The sequence below is a fragment of the Embiotoca jacksoni genome, unplaced genomic scaffold (assembly GCF_022577435.1).
Source record: "Embiotoca jacksoni isolate LCO1_2020_lvr unplaced genomic scaffold, fEmbJac1.0.p SCAF_5, whole genome shotgun sequence".
Taxonomy (NCBI): Eukaryota; Metazoa; Chordata; class Actinopteri; family Embiotocidae; genus Embiotoca; species Embiotoca jacksoni.
Window position 1 is genome coordinate 7,119,145 of NW_027185403.1, and position 17,643 is coordinate 7,136,787.

Consider the following 17,643-nt stretch of genomic DNA (forward strand, 5'->3'; position numbering starts at 1 on the left):
AAATCCGCTCAGTGCAAAGTTACGACTCGGTTATTACAACGCTGCCGTCAGCGGTGACAGCTTGTGATCCGTCACCAAACGGACTGCAGTTTGTTTCCTTTAAGCTTGTTCTAAGTTGTTTCCGTCATATTCAACTTTGAAACAGTCTTTATCTCATTGTTGAAATTGTTTTTGCTCCTTTACCTTCCATCGGAGTAAAATAATCTGTAAAAACACTGTGAAGTCCTCCATCAGGCCGTGACGCCCTCATTCATGATCTCAAAGACGGACACCGCCACCTGGTGGTCAATAAATAAAACTACATGTAAACAACAACATGACCGAGACGACTCTGAACATGCAGTTTAACCGTGACTGGTTTCTTGCTGATCCTTGACCGGTGATGAGGGTTATGATCCCCAATCCTCCAATTACACAGCGGGACCACCTGCTGTCATGATTTCACACTGATAGCAAATAAATCATCTCCGTGACGGCTGAGTGAACTCCATCTGATCATGTGGGGACACCACCCTGAAAAACTACACAGTGGATCCTGTGGTAAATGTTTTTTGTCAAACTACACATTGTTTATATTGGAGCCCGACAGATACCGGAGTTTCTGGGCTGATGCTGACACCGATATTGATAAATTAGCTGAACATTTTTATATGTCCATTGTTTATAGTTTATATAAACACATTTTTGCAGTGATCCTTTGGATGTGGTTATCAGACACTTTTAACACTTGTGATGAAGCTATGTAATAAATTCCTAATATTCGTACAGTTTATTATCACGCTGACATCAGTGCACTGAAACGGTGGACTTCACTGGGAATTTAATAACTATTAAAAAACACAAATAGAATATTTTCAAATTTACCTCAAGCATCTTTTTCTGCATTATGTTCTGTAAACAAGTTTTCATATTAACCACCACACAGGCTGATATTGATATATCTGTGATGGGCTAGTATCAGCCGATAAAACCAACTGGCAGATTAATCAGACTAAATATTCAATCCTAATCAGGTTTTGGGTTTGTATCATGTTCACACTAGAAGATGTTTTTTTCTTTGTTACTTCGACGTTTCGGCGTCACCGTGCAGAATGATGAATCTGCTCACATTAAATCTGAGTTCAAGTTGTGTATTGTGTACTGTTTTGAGGACACACAGTTAAAGTTACAATATGAAACTGCACTGAGTTTAACAAGAAAACAACCGCAAAATGTTCTGCAACTATTTTGATAACTGATGGATTTTTTTTTTAAAAGTAAAAATATTTTTTTGTATTCTGGTTTACGCTTCTTGAATCTGAATATTTCCTCGTCCACTGCAAGTTAGATGTTTGGACAAACAGAGATATTTCAATGTGTTCTCTTCGAAACTGAACATGTAAAATACTCAAAGGATTAATCAGAAAAATTAATCGACAGTTTAATCCATAATATACCAATCTCAACACAGCGTCTGTCTTTGTCCCCTTGATAAAACAGTAAATCTGAATCAAGAGAAGTTGCCTTATGTAAAGATTTATTAATTTATAATACAAGCTTTTATGTAGACCACATCGCATTTTAGTTTTTACATTTATTCATACTGAGCTAAACTTCATAGCAGTGACACTGATTGACAAAAACACAAACCAAAGGACACTCAATGGAAGGAATCAAAAGGTTTTCCAACTGTTTCTGAAGAAACCGCAGCCCATCAACACTCCCAGTGCATCACTTTTTTTTTTTTTTTCTTTTTTTTTTAAGACCACATGCCCTCACTAGTCCTCATACAGTATGCCACGTGCATCACACACCCTCAGACACACTCGCACACAAACTCACCCACACTGAATTCAACAAATACCTATACACAAGATAAAAATTGATATATTTAAATTTCAATATTAATGATATTACTGAATTCCACGATAAAAGGCAAACGAGAAGTAAAGACAGCATCCAAATGAAAAGGAGGTGAAACACCACCAGAACCCCTTCATGCAGGGGGGAGAAAATCTCCATCTGTCTCATTTTTAGTGTCCAGTAGAGGAGGGTCTCACGCCGACGCCGCTCCTCCTTCCCATCTTCAACTGCTTCTTCGGTCTGCGTTTCACTGGCCCGCCGTGTCGGCTCCCGTGACGAGGGAGCATCGACAGCCTAGTCGATAAAATCTCCACCAGAGGTGCGAACGAGAGACCCGATGGCACCGAATCCTCTGACTACATCTTTTCAAGCCTCACTGGGGAGTCTGTTCCCGTTCCTCCAGGAACCTTCGGGTGTTTCCACAGCCCTCCCTCATAAAAGTCTTTTCTGCATTGGTCCACTGTCGGAAACACAATGATGCAGGTGTTTGGCACGAAGGCCACCGGTGCCGATACAGACCGAACGGTTCAGTTAGTGGGGCGCAAACAGTCTGAGGAGGATGGGACGTTTTCTACCACGTGGGGGAATTAAGGTCTGTTCATCTGACCAGAACAAAAGAAAAAGCCGTGAGGGAAGAGAAGATGAAACACAATAAACACTTCAGTATTAACAAACTGGTTAAGCGCAATGAGAGGGTTAACACCATTCAGTAAGACCTGGGGAAACATCCATGTGACTAGTAGGGAAGGGTTAAAGCCAACTCATCCGTTTATAGCACTTCTGTGTCCGTGAAGAGCGACAGGTTGCTTTCTCACTACGGACGACAGCTCTTTAAAACGTCTCCGGCAGCGAAGAGCCGCCCGGGAGCGGAGGTATTGTTCCATGTTGTGATCTTTAAATGAAAAAGGGTAACAACAGCAAATTACGCTGACGGTAAAAGTTCGGGGTCAGAAAAGTGAATATATTGGCACAAAAAAAAAAGAGCCTCAGATCGGACAAGAGTTCAACCAAAGCGGCTCCAAACAGACTTCCTGCGATTTATTCCAGATCCGCAGCTGACGGGACGAAAGGTACGAGGGAACGGAGAGGAAGGGGATGTGTGTGTATGTATGTGTGTGTATGTGTGCACGTGTGTGTGTGTGTGTGCGTGTGCGTGTGTGAGAGAGAGCGGCTGGGTGTTGGGGAGGGGGGTCATATCTGTTGCTTTACAAGAGAAGGCAGCAGTTGCTCTCTGTGGTTTTTTCTCTGTTCCGCTGACCTACGAAGAAAGAACAGCAGAGTCGTGAGGTGAAAACAATGAGCTGCTACATGTACCTTCATATCGACTTGTGTGTGGGTTGAGGTTAGCGGCAGGAAGACAGAAGCTTCCCCGCACGATGTCCGTGACAGAAAACGGATCACACTGAGCCCACTTTACTCAGACAAACGAGTCAATCAATTACAAGAGCAGGGATACGATTACATTTCCATCAAGTGATCAGATACCACAATCCCACAGGATAACTAGTCTAGTTCTAGTAAATCATTTTTTTTATTATTATTATTATTATTTTTTTTTAAAAAGACAAAGAAAAGTCGCTCACCGTGAGAGTTGGGCTCTGGAAGAGTCTCTCTGGCAACCAAGTGCATGACGGTCGTTCGGCCCTGCGGCAGCTTTAGAGCTTCACACATGGAAATACACATCGTGATTCAAAATGCTTCTCTGTGTTTCACGGTATGATCAAATGACGGCTAATGCTATTAAAACAACAGCTGATGGTTTAGACGGACAGTTCAGGCGTTGTTGAAAGGACGAAACTTCAGACAAATATTTGCCACCGCGGGTAAATCAGCTTTTTTGTTTCTTTGCATCTTACGAGTAGAAAAAACCTTGAAGATACTCTGCGGCTTAGCACATTTATAAATTTGTCTCCACCTGAATGTAAATGTTATGGTTCAGTACTCTCTCACTTTTTATTTCCTTTTGTCTCTGTTATAAATTATTTTAGTTTTATTTCTTGTGCACATTCCTGTTTCTGTTGTATTTATTTAGTTCTTGGTGGGAATGCCGTGTTACTAATCACACATATTTGCGTATTAATGTAAACGGTCACTACTCAGTGGGTTTCCTTTTTATGAATGCAAGTTTCGATCAATCGATGAAATTCAGACTGGCAGACAAATTACAGCCAAGATGAGGGCCGGCAGACCGTTCGCTTCACTCCGATAGAAGAGAACCGTCGGGCCACCGTGACAGACCTCTCACTCAGGAAATATTGTTCGCTTATACTCTTTTTATAACTGTACAGGGGAATAAACCGAGCATCGGGCCGGGACTGCGAGGACAGACGCTTCGTGGACCGCGGCTGTCGCCTTGCCGGCTCCTGCGGTCGAAGGCCAATTCATGGCTTGAAAACAGAAAGCAGACGCACACGCTTGTAGAAATGAGCTCCGAGTTTGTTGCCCTTCAGTCCCCAAGCGCGAGCAGGATTTCGGGGAAACTTGCAGCTTCCCACAGCATTTAGACACCATCGATGAAAAGCACCGTCAAAGTCAGGCAACGACAACTTCTAATACAAACTGACCTCTTCCATTGTCCTCACGGCGGCATGTGACGCACATCATCTGTGCACAGTGGCGGATGTGGAGGTCTGAGGTTGTTAATGTGATGATGGCATATTGTGGTTGTTTCAGCAGGAGTGTCTTTGTACTCTTTAAATGATGAATTATAAAATGTGCAACAGCGAATCTCTTCACAGCTTCTCCACAAGATAAACGCCCATTTTGTCCCGCTGGCACGCCGACAGGCTACGACGCGTGGACGCCTGGTCTGTGCGGACCCGGTCGTTCACGTCACACCCAAACCATGAATTGACCTTTGCGTTTACAACCCAACGCACAGTTTCCCGTCCCGCTTGATTTTCACGATACGACACAAATTACGGTCCGACTGCAGCCTCACAGAAGAGCGTGTGAAGGGTTTAGTCCACCGACGGCTGCTCCACTTAACACCCGTCTGACTGAGGGTCATTAATCTCGGAGCAGGTAGAGGGCGGCGAGTCCAACTGGTCAAAGGTCTGACGAGATGAAACTAATCAAATCAGGTGTTCCACTGTTTCATTTGCTGCTTACGCTGCTTTGTCTTCACTCAGCCGCTCATTTTTAAACTGCGGTCAGCCTAAGCGCAGGACCACTACTACTGTCACCATGGCAACAAATGAGTTGATGATGTCGTATGCAGAAGTTAAGCTCTGTAAGTGCAGTCTATGCTACTGCAGTGCATGTGTTTATCGTTCGCGACATTACCTTTCCTTCATTGATAATACCACCAGATGAATTCCTGCAGTTTTATTTTACACAAATTTACACAATTTATTAACATGACAGAGGAATTGCAGATCTCAAGTGGAAGTGAGGTAGTTATTCACACTTTACTGTAACGCAAACGGTCTCAACCGATTTTGTCATTTTTGAAAAAGGTTTGTTTTTTTCCCCCCCCTGACAGGTTGGACATCGTTTCTTATTGCGATGAAATCCCCCCGCAGAAATGATCACTCAGTAATAGGTACTCTTTCAGTAGACGTGGACCTCGACGTGTTTTTTTTTTTAAAGTGCAAACAAAAATTAAGACCGGGGTTTGGGTGACTGATTCACTCAAATGTAGTTGGGCAGGAAATTTCATTTTTCTTTCAGTTGTGCGAGGCCCATCATATTACTGCCAGGAGTTTGATTACCTACGTTGACTGGAGTAAAATAAAAGTCCCACAGTGACGAGTAAATAAGTCACGTGTCAGCATGTAAAAGTGGACAGAGGTGAGCCTGAAGGTTTCACTGTTGGCTGTCAAATAATTCTCTGTACGAGGTCCACCCACTCGAGAGTTTCCTGAGCATTTCGGCCACATATCGTGGCCTGAATGAGTGCATGTTACCTTGTCATTCACTGTCTGTGTGATGGTGTCTTTGTGGCGAGATGGTCTTACCTCCCAGGGTAACGTTGCCATGAAGGAAGCGTCCCTGGAAGATGAGGCGCAGTATACTGGGACTGCTCACCTGCTCCTCCTCCCACCCTGCCACAGAGAGGAAGAACAGGTGCATCACTGACTACCACCCGGCTGATACTGAAGTTCAGAGGCAGAGACTGATACAATATATTAACTTCTTTTTTTAATCAATATGTCAGACAATTGTGTTTTTTTTTTTTACATAAACACGCAACAAAAATGGACTACATGTTATCGTTATACATGTTATGAGAATATTTTGTAGTCAAAACCCTTTATGCTTTAATTCAACTGTAATTGTGACTTTTTCCACATTACCTCACTACTTCATAAAAGGAATTTAAACGTTTAACACAAACAGTGCACACAAGGTTTTGATCACAGCAGTAAAGCACTATGACAAGAAACGGTCATATTACGGGTGTGTCATATCGTTCGTGGCAACATGAGTGTCATTTTTAATATAATAAAACAACTCGTATCAATTCAGACAATATTTAGAATTAATGCAACATACATCATAACAGTATGACGTGCATTATGTGCGTAACTTAAGCACTCAGACAAGCATGGCTGAAAGCTGCTACACGGTGGAGAGTTGGTTTCAGATATGGAAGCGATTTCAGGTGTGTGAAAGTAGTTTGGTTTCAAAAGTTTAGATGTGCAACGAACCAAAGTAATATGTCAATTTATACTGAATATTTAAAGGCAGACTGTTATGTTTATGCTGACATGTAAAACTTATAACATTTAATTTGTTGCAGTTGTATATGCTCTAGAAATTAAGAATAAAATAAGTTGTCGCATTTTTTCATATCAAGAACATCATTATCTCAGAAATACACTGAAATATTATATTATTTTGCCCTATCATAGAAAGCAAAACAATTAAACCAATCCGTTGATTATTTGAAGGACAACTGACTGAATCAAAGACAGTCCACTTAGTAATTTAATGTTTCATGTACCTGCAGGCCAGTTCTCGAACACATGCTTGGCGATGTCTGTGGCCGAGTCGTTCGGGGAGAAAGTGAAGTCCTGCGTTTTGCCACTGACCAGGATAAGGCGGAGGTGCACCTAAAACAACAAACAAAAACATCTGAAGACCGGTCCGAAGAAATGCCGCAGCACCCAACATAAACACCAAACGTCCATTAAAATTCTTCGTGATTAGTCGTGGTGAAATCCCACCACTTCCTCTAACCTCTTCAGACATGAGGTGACCTTCAGAAGGCAGTGAAGAGACAGGCATTCCAGTCTAATTAGATTTATCCACACCAGATCTCCACCCTTTGACTGGGCGACTTCATTCACGGAGGGCTTACACTGAAGTGAGCCCCTGTTGCCAGAGACAACAAGAGATAAGGGTGGGGCTGAGGGGGAGAACACTGGCCCTTTAGTTCCAGGGCGCTGCTGCTCCTCTCCGGGCTGTCGGCCTAATGCGATAACCCCAGGTGTCCCAGACAGCTCTGGGCCATGTTATTAAATTTACATGGCCAGTGCGTAGCCCCAAGAGGGACTGGGCATATGTGTGAGGGAGGGTCTCTAACCGTGGGCCTTCCTTCAAATTATATCCTCTGGGCAACTACACATACTAACCTGTTAAATAAATAAATAAATAGAAGAATAAAAGGGGTACGTCTTGTCCAACATGCCTGTAAGGCCAAAATATTACACCATAAGCAAACCCACATGGGATTTTGCTCACTCTATTTAAAGTTAAAAAAACAAAAACACAAACCCTTATTGTAAATGCAGGTCACAACTATAAAGTATACCATGTTTTTCATTACCAAAAACAGACTAAAAAAAAGCATTTTGTAACCCTTATATGACCAAACAGTAAAATCTAGTTCACCTGTACAGTCAAATTTAATGTATCAATATATTTAACGTTATTGTTTTCTGTTGGTTTGTGTGTTTTAAAGAAAGGAAAGCATAAAAAGATAAATATGGCTTTATGAATTTAAATGTGCCTGCATATCAGTAGTAGGATGTGGTTTGGGATGTAATTTAATTTTTGTTTAATTTTTAAGGAATTTTTAAAGCTTTGATCCTAAAATGTAAAACAAGTCAATCAAAGAGTTTTTTTGGACTCAATGGTGCAATGCTGGCTGAAATGAATCACCTGACCTTGATCCAAACAAACACAGGACAAGAATCTCTTGAAATGTGTTAGAAATTAAAGGAAGTTTTGCCTGGAGATGGTGAATCGTCACCAGTAAAGACAACAAGTGGATATGTGAGAGTCACAGACTTTGGACAGACTCTAAACCACAAATGTATTCAAAGCAAAATGTATCAAACCCCACTGAAACTCTATTTAAATGTTTTATTTTCACACGCATTATTTTAATGTTGCTTTTAATGTAACTTACAAATATTTAAGATCTTTTCAACATATTTAATATATTGAAATAAATTGAGGTTACATTTTTCAGCCCTAACTTTTTTAATAGATACTGATTTACAAAATAATTCCGCCTTCATGTGTTAATCATCGTCCTCCTCCCAGATGTTGGGAGACACTGGTCAACATTTTTCACCACCGCTTTATAGACCAAACAGCTAATCAATTAATTGAGGGAATAATCGACAGATTGACCTATAATGAAAATAATCGATATTTGCAGCCATACCTTTGTTCACCTACTTTACACTGCATGTACGGACAGCAGGGTAACATCACTCTGACCTAATTATTGATCCATTTTGGACCTTTGTTGTCTAATTTATGCTGATTCTTATTAATCCATCATCTCTAATTAATGATGCAGCTACTTTAATAAATGACTTTGGTATAAAAAAAATAATAAAAAAAAAAATCTTTCATGCTGGGATGTCTTTTCTGGAGGAGTCGGAGCTGACAGATGGGGGTACTTTTCCCGGACATTTGTCCTTCTTAAAAAGGTGGCACATGAACTTTCTTTGGTTCACAAATCACAGAGGAGAGAACAAAGAGACTTAACCAGGAGGTGTGACGTCAGGAGGGGGGGGCGACCCCACTCTCTGATCTGTTTACCAATACAACCCCCCCCCTTGGTGGTCCTCTGACCTCCCCTCCCCCCTCTGAACTGAATAACCTCAATGTGGGGTTACATACCCATGTCATCATTAACCAGCTTTGTCGCCATCTCTTTCATCCCCCCCCCCAAACAAAATAAAAACAAATCTGCCTGGTTACTCAGGGCAACACCCTGTGAAAGTCCTCGAGGTTCTCCAATCAAAAGAAAGACATTAAATCTTTCAAACTCTATTTATGATTTATTTTTTTTGAGGCTTAACATGGCCACTGGAGGTTTATCCGTTCTTGATGTTGGTCAAGTTTTGTAAAAACACAGCTACCCACAAACTAATGCCTCAGGGTCGCTGCCAAGAGAGATGATCAAATAAATCCAGCCTCAGTGTGAGTTTCTACCTGATGTTGGTGCCCTAGAGAAAACATCTGATGAGGTTTTTTGTCTAAATATAATGTAAAACAATATTCTGACAGGAAAGACATGTGCCAAGATGATTGTGTTTTAACGACTGCGCCTAAAAATGATTTAAAAAAAATGAAATTATGTGAATATTGTTTTAAAAAAAAAAAAATGACATAAAATAATTAAAAACAGTCGTCACAATTTCTAAGAGGTAAAGGTAAGATTTTCAATTTTCATAGTGTCTCTCCAACCACCCAAAAGCTGAAATATGCTAAATTTGCAATAATTTATACCAAAAAAAAAAAGACCAAAGCTGCATACCTTCAATAAGATATTTTAAAACTTTTTTTTTTCTTTTTTTTTTTAAATCGTTGCAGATTAATTTTCTGACAGTCAGTCTTCCAGCAAAAAAAAAAAAAAAGCTTCCCTATCATTCACATGACCAACTAATCCATAACCAATCTTTTATCGAACTCTAAATCTGCTGGTTAAAACTCCACAGTCGCAAATGTTTATCCAGCTTTTCATTGCGAAGTATTCCTGTGAAGCGACTTGCGCGTTAAGACAGCCAGCTGCCTGGATCTTTTTGTCCGCCATGACTTCTGCCATCCTTTCTGTTGTGTGTCTAAATAAGTGTTGTCCATTCCTGTGGTTTAAGGGGGACGGGGCGAAGGAGGGGGGGACGGGGCGGGACAGAGTTAGAGGGTACAATCAATTGGAATCTAAACCTTGAAAAGAAAGTAGGGCAACGTTTTAACTGAGATTAGACAGATGGTGTTCACGGGAACAGCAGTTACTATCCCAGCTAAGTGTTTGTGGACGTCGGCTAATCCAATACCCCCCCTCCACTCCCCCTCCACCCTACCCCACACACACTCAAAACTACTCCAATTTGGTGGGAAACGTATATTTAATACATTTATTCCCCCCCCCCCCCCAAGATAAACACACACATACATCAAGTGTTGGTATTTTTTTTAAAGTGACCCTTACTCACAATATCAAGATCCTTCTGGGTGGTCATGGCTCAGCGAGGAGGAAGGCCGTGGACGTGGAGCAGAGAGGACGGGACTTGGAGCGCTTCAGCTGCTGGAGAAGGGGCCAGAGCCCTGACACAAACAACAACAACAACAACATCGTGAGGCACCATCGCGGCAGCACGTCGCTGAGGCCACAGCTGACATCAAAACACCAACCAATCAAACATCAAAACCTGCACGCGATTATCTACCTGAACCTGCAAAAGCAGTTCGGGGAAGAAGCTTATTTCAGAGATTCATCTCGTTTAAAATAACAAACTTCGATGAGTTCAGAAGCTCAAGTCAGATTCCGACATTAACCTCGAGATCAGGTGATCAAAGCTGGTGGGCTAACGTTTCCTCATTCACACACATCTCCTCTATTACAGCCGAGCAGCTGGCCTGAAGTCATTTATTCGTCACTTGAATGCGTCTCTCGCCCAAACCCGACACCTAATCACCGAGTTACCGTCCGGACGGATGTCGAAACAAGAGTCCTGCGAATTGTGGGGGTGCTTTAGCAATTTGTAGCTGCTGTGTTAGCTTTACGCCAGTTTCCCCCTTGCTATCCGCTGACTGGCGGCGGCGGCGGCTTCCTGTCTCACTAAAAAACGCGCCGCCATTGTTTGTCACGTCGGCCTCACCTGCATCTGATGAATACGATGGGATTTCGCATTCAGTTGAGTTGACGAGTCAGCGGGGCGCGATTTTAATGAGGAAAATATCGAATGCAGACGGATTATCGTGATGGTCGACTCTCGGTATCGGTGGCTTTAATGGACGGGAAGACGCCGGAAGTCAGCTGGTTGTAAACAAGACCGCACGCGCTTCTGGGAGCTGAAGTCCAGGACGAGGACAGGTCGTCCAGGACGAGGACAGGTCGTCCAGGACGAGGACAGGTCGTCCAGGACGAGGACAGGTCGTCCAGGACGAGGACAGGTCGTCCAGGACGAGGACAGGTCGTCCAGGACGAGGACAGGTCGTCCAGGACGAGGACAGGTCGTCCAGGACGAGGACAGGTCGTCCAGGACGAGGACAGGTCGTCCAGGACGAGGACAGGTCGTCCAGGACGAGGACAGGTCGTCCGATAGTTATGCAATCCAGACGCGTGTGGAGCAAGTAACACCTGCAGGATGTTATATTTAACAGTAACTACCCGAAAGAGCTCATGCTTTGGCAGTAAATACGAGATCAGTACTGGTACAGAGATGAAAGCTCACCGGGTAAGACAGCAAAATTATAAAAACAAAAATCGTTAAAAAAAAAATAAAAAATAAAAAACACGTCAGTATAACAGGACTATTTATTTCCTGTAATGCTGATGAAGTTTTAGTCCTGGCTTTGGAAGCTCTGGGTCGATTTGCGTGCTTTTTTTCAGGACCTGGTATTTGGCTGAGCTTGCTCAGCTGTCATGAAGATCATCACCATGGCAACTGAGCAAAACCTCCGATGGTGCAAAAGCCATGTTGTTCTTCAAGGAATTATTATTCCGCGTTATTATTATTCTCCGTAAACAACTGAATTTTTGGAGGCTTTATCATATTCAAAAACTCATTAAAGTTGGTACAAACGTCTCCCCAGGCAAAATATTTCTAATTTTTGTGGGGTCGCGAGTGGGCGTGGCCAAATGGCTCACTAGTGCCCACTAAACAGATGCCCCGGCTGCACTTACCTACATGCACGAAATTTGGTGCACGTGTATCACACCGAAATGTACAAAAAAAGTTCCAACGCACCATTATGTCAACTCAACAGGAGGTATGCCGTTTTTTATTTAATCGCCTTAAAATTTAGTCTGTGCACTCTTAACATGTTTGGAATTAAAAGTTATCAAAATAATACGTTTTCGTCGATCGGTGTTCCCGTGGCGTGGCAGCCAAAAAGTGACCCAAAAGTCATACAATAGCATGTCGTCCAAAAACCTTTTGCTATTTTTTTGCTTTTTAAAAAAAAAAATTTATTCATCACAAAGGGAGTGCTCAAACCCCAAACCTTTTTGCAGAGAGGCAACAGTGCTAATCACTGCACCACCAACCTTCCCAGGGTTTTACCTGCATTGTGTCAAATCTTTGGCTCACTGCAACCTATAACTCCACCGTCCACAAATATTCATTCAAATGCGACCAAAATTGCCGCAGACATTCTTTGGATAGTAGATATACATGTTGTCAACAGGGTCTGCAGTGATATCAAATATCTTCCTGTAATGTGTAGTGTATGCAAAACGTTGAAAATTTCTCCAAACGTTTCAACTTCACTAAAAGTTGAATCACCATCAACAGGCCAAGGTGAAATTTGAACCATTTGAACCATTAATAGCATTAATTGGTGAACTACAATCTTTTACCTGTTGAGTTAACCAGACTGTCGGTTGATTCACTGGAAAGCTCTGAGTGAACTCCGGGAAACACTTTCTCCGCCGCTACTCGTTCTTCTGCGCCAAAGATAGTCCCGCGGTCTACGACGCCACTTCAGAGCTAGAAATGATCTCATGAAGAAGTGCGTTCGATCCCCGCTCAAGATAATCCACGAAGTTTACAGAGGGAGAATCCCCTTAAGACTAAGCCACATGGTTCACGGAGGACAATTCCCCGTATAACTCCATTTACAACTCAAACCCGTATGTTGAGACATACGGGTTTGAGTTGTAAATGGAGTTATACTATAAAGAACAAGAGATCAATAACAATAAAGGGTATGTGGATTTCAGTGCAAAGTACCACAAACTTCATCCCCCAAAATCCCATAAATACATTTTGATTCTACAGTATGACTTTTTTAATCATATTTCAGACAACATGTGACACAGTGGTGCAGTGGTTAGAGCGGTTTCCTCAGTGAGATGTAACTGGTTCGATCCCCACTTGACGCATGTTAGTTCAGAAAAAGGTCATACTGTACAGCCAAAGATAACATCTCCACTTCGTAGTGGATTGCATTTCACCAATATTTAACAAACATACATCAAACCACAGGATGCCATGACATTTATACAACAGATTTACATTAAATACCTATTAGCCTATTCTATAATATGGTAGACTTCACATAATCTTTCCTACTTCAGTTACTTTTTAAAGGTAATTACTAATTCTATAGGATTACCCCAAAACAGAGTCTATTTTTTGAGTCATTTTAATTATCAGACTTTCATCAGAGGCTGCAAACAATCATGAAACCACACAAAATCTGGCACCCAAACAAAACCTGCTGTCTCCATGGTGACATTTGAGGAAGAATTTGCAGGTGGTTTCTGTTATATGCACGTCTACTGGCTGGCATGTATCCCACATCAGTCCTGTGGTCTTAATAAGCAGAGGAAACAAGTTATCCAGGTCTCGGCGTGAATTTCGATCAAAAACAGCATCTGTGATGAGTTGTGTTATGAAAATTTCCCAGCTGATGCGTTTGTGCCAAAGCCATGATTTGCATAGTAAATTCATGCGATGATTATTTTGATGGAGTGTTGCCTCTTTCTGCTGTGAGAATTAAAATATCCTATGAAGTGTGACTTTTACCATGACAAGCTTAAATATAAAAAAAAAAGAACTACCTGAAAGTGCAAATTAATTATTACTAATTATTAATTATCCATCTTATATTTTTGTAATTATTTTCAGTGGAATTTTGTATTTGCTGAGTTAAATACCAAAAATATTATTTGTAACACTTCACTTGGCGTAACTTGAAAAAGAGACATGTCTGATATTTTTGTATCGTGAGTTACAAAAGTTACTCTGAAGCCGTTAACCATCAACAGGATGATGTGTTGGGACATGTGTGTTTTTACAAAGCAACAACATGCTGGAATTGTTGGTACAACATATCCTATCATAAAAAGGTGTTGTTGATTGATGTCTGGACATCTTCTCTGGAGTATCTGAACAGTCTGACTGATGATTACTGAATGTAGAAGATACTTCCTTCCAATTACGTGATTCTTTGCTTTTTCCTCTCCAAATGAATAAAACTGTATCAGTGGAACTCAAATGACATCAGTACATTTAACCGTCTAGCAAACAGGTAGAGTGTTCAGAAAAAACAATTAAGACTAAAACTTCCTGCTCAACCAGGTTATCAAAGTTTGTGCAATACCAACTGTAGCAATGAACAGTGATTCACAAAGAAGGGTTAAAATAAGGTCAGGCTTTTTTTGAGTCCTTGCATGTGCCGGCCCAAGGTCTTTCTGACACTTTAAGCTTTTTTTAGTACCCTCATCGAAGCCTCACGTCAATTCAAACAGCTAAATTACAACTGATTTAACAGCGCCATCAGCGGTATGTGTTTATTTCAAAGTGAATTAAAACGGATCAGTGTTTGCTCGCCCAGCCTAATCCTAAAACCTCTAATTTTAAAGAAGAAGATCAACGCAGCCAGTGGCGTAGGTCCGCATCACCCGTTCTCACGCCTGACACAGCTTTTGGGAGAAGTGAGTGACAAAGCCAGCACAGAAAAAAGCTAATCAATATAAGAGAAAGCAGGGCACTGTGGTGAGTCCTGCCTGGTTATAGACAGCACATGTTCTCTGGTTTCTTCTGTTGATCCCACCGCATGAGCAATTAGGTTAGTCATAGCAGAGCAACAGGCAAACAGAATCTGCACCTGGCTATCAGACACCTGGAGCCACTGAAGCATTTCACACAGGAAGCCTCTTCTCAGTCATGACTCAGCTAATGAGGAATGGCGCAGGATTTATAGACTAACATTAAAGATGGAGATTAAGTGCAGTGTCGCTGGGGTGTGTTGCTTTTCAACACAAAGAGCAGGAAGCTACACGAGTATTCAAAAGGAAATACCACACAAAAAGCTATGTGGCGGTTAAAGCAAAACTATGACAACTATGATAAATCTGACATGCAACCGACCACCGATGGACTAAACTAAGGGCTTTCTCACTTCCTAATTTTAATGCCATTTTCCTGTTCATTACTCTCCTGTACAAAGACCCAGGCAACAAAAGGCCCAGCATTTCACAACAGTAAGTCCAGTGATGAGGCAAAAGGTAGGTAGGTAGGTAGGTAGGTAGGTAGGTATTTACTTTATTAATCCACGAGGGGAAATTTTTTCGCTACAGCAGCATACAGAAGCAATAGGATAATAATAGAAATAATAGAATAAAATAATAGAATAGAATAGAATAGAATAGAATAGAATAATATAATAATAGAAAAGCAATAAAATAAAATAGCAGTAAATAGCAGTAAAAAATATAAATATAAACTATAAAATGCACAGTATATACAGTACATTATATATCTATATATATTATATACAACAAACCAAGAAACACAGTCAACATATATATATATATACAGTACAGTATATATCTATATATATAATATACAAACAAACCAAGAAACACAGTCAACAGTGTTATTGTACTTTGATGGATTTTGTCAGAGGTGAGTTATTGTACAGTCTTATTGCAGTGGGCAGGAATGATCTCCTGTATCTGTCCTTGTGACAGCGGAGCTGGAGGAGTCTTTTAGAGAAAGTGCTCCGCTGTCCCTGCAGCAGGTGGTGGAGAGGGTGGTCAGGATTATCCAATATGGATAATAGTTTGTTCAGCGTCCTCCTCTCCACCACCTTTTCCAGGCTGTCCAGTTTGTAGCCGATGATGGAGCCGGCCTTCTTAACCAGTTTGTTAAGCCTGTTGGTGTCTCCGGCTCCAATGCTGCTCCCCCAGCAGACCCCAGCGAAGTACCAAGCACTGGCCACAACAGACTGGTAGAACATCTCCAACATCTCGCTGCACACATTGAAGGATCGAAGTTTCCTCAAGAAAAAGAGTCGACTCATCACCTTCTTGTAGACAGCATTGATGTTGGTCTTCCAGTTCAGTCTGTTGTCGATGGACACACCCAGGTACTTGTACTCCTCAACCATGTCCACCTCCTCTCCCAGAACTCTCAGCGGTTGTGGAGCCGTCGCCTTCCTCCTGAAGTCGACCACCATCTCTCTGGTCTTGGCCACGTTCAGGAGCAGGTGATTTCTTCCCGCCCACTCCACAAAGTCCTCCACTACTGCCCTGTACTCATCCTCCCGTCCATCCCTTATACATCCTACCACTGCAGAGTCATCAGAGAACTTCTGCAGATGGCAGGACTCTGAGTTGTACTGGAAGTCAGTTGTGTATAAGGTGAACAGGAAGGGAGACAGAACAGTTCCCTGTGGAGCTCCAGTACCACTGACCACCGTATCAGACAGCACACTGCCCAGACGGACAAACTGTGGTTTGCCTGTCAGGTAGTCATTGATCCAGGAGACGGTGGGCGCGTCCACCCCCACCACCCGCAGCAAGTTACACAAACAGTGCCAAATTAATGGTTAAAATAATGTCTCAGACATTTTGTTTCTCTGTGGAATTGAACATTTTCTTATTGGATATAATCGTCAGTAAATTCATTTCAAGATAAAAGTTGATTGTTTTGGTCACTAAGATTTTCAGGTTAAAAGAATCCAGGTCGTCTCTAATGACAGAGTTCATACAAAGTCATGTCTTTGATGAATGAAAATGTGACTGCAGTCAGACTTTACTTTAACAGTGTCATCGTGTGACAAAATAATCTACACTCGACTGTCCATTTACTATCTTTTTATAGGATTTCAAGCACACATCATCGTCTTCATTGATGAGTGGAGCTGGATCACTGATGACCTCATTAAGGCTGTGAGATGTTTTTTTGAGCTCAGAAAAGTTTAGATTGTTTTGTGACACATATTGTTCCCAAATTTCATGAATGGACTTCCATGACTAAACTCTAAAAAGAGTTTGGATTACGAGCCGGGCAAATGACCCAAGGCCTCACACCCTCAGGGCCCCCTGAAGCCTGAGTGTCACTGAATATGAGATAGTTGCACACATATTATCTAGTGGCCTGATAATTAAAACATGCAGAGTGGTGTTTGAAAGTTTGTATTTTTTCAGCATAAATATGAGTTAAAACATAATCAGAAATGAATGACAGCCTTAACAGTAGATAAAAAGAACCCAGTTAAACAAATGAGACAAAAATGGTATACATTTATTCGTTCAGTAAAAAAAAAAAAAAATCCAGTATTCTCGTGGGTTCACAAACAAGGCAAGGCAAGTTTATTTGTATAGCACATTTCAACAACAAGGCAATTCAAAGTGCTTCACATAAAACCATTAAAAGCATCAAAACATAAGGCAAAAGAAAAGGACAGTGATTAAAACAAGCCCCATGCTACCTGTGGCATCCCTGGTTTAATTCTCGTCTGGGACCTTTATAGCACGTCATGTCACTCCTGCATATCTTTGCATTTCCATGCCAAATGTGCAAAATATAATAATCTTTAAAAAAAAAAAAAAAAAAAAAAAAAATCCACACAATGCTATTTTTAGAAGTATTTATAGCA

General features: G+C 41.5%; 1 protein-coding gene across 1 annotated transcript; it reads right to left on the reverse strand.

Moving 5' to 3' along the window:
* Positions 1-1,499: 1,499 nt before the first annotated feature.
* On the reverse strand, positions 1,500-11,067 carry ubl3b (ubiquitin-like 3b). Its single transcript, XM_069170938.1, has 6 exons — positions 10,908-11,067; positions 10,242-10,353; positions 6,791-6,899; positions 5,802-5,888; positions 3,426-3,503; positions 1,500-3,100 (listed from the first exon to the last, which is right to left on the reverse strand). Exons 2-6 carry the CDS (start codon positions 10,266-10,268, stop codon positions 3,048-3,050), a joined length of 354 nt encoding a protein of 117 aa, XP_069027039.1. The 5' UTR covers positions 10,269-10,353; positions 10,908-11,067; the 3' UTR covers positions 1,500-3,047.
* Positions 11,068-17,643: the final 6,576 nt, after the last annotated feature.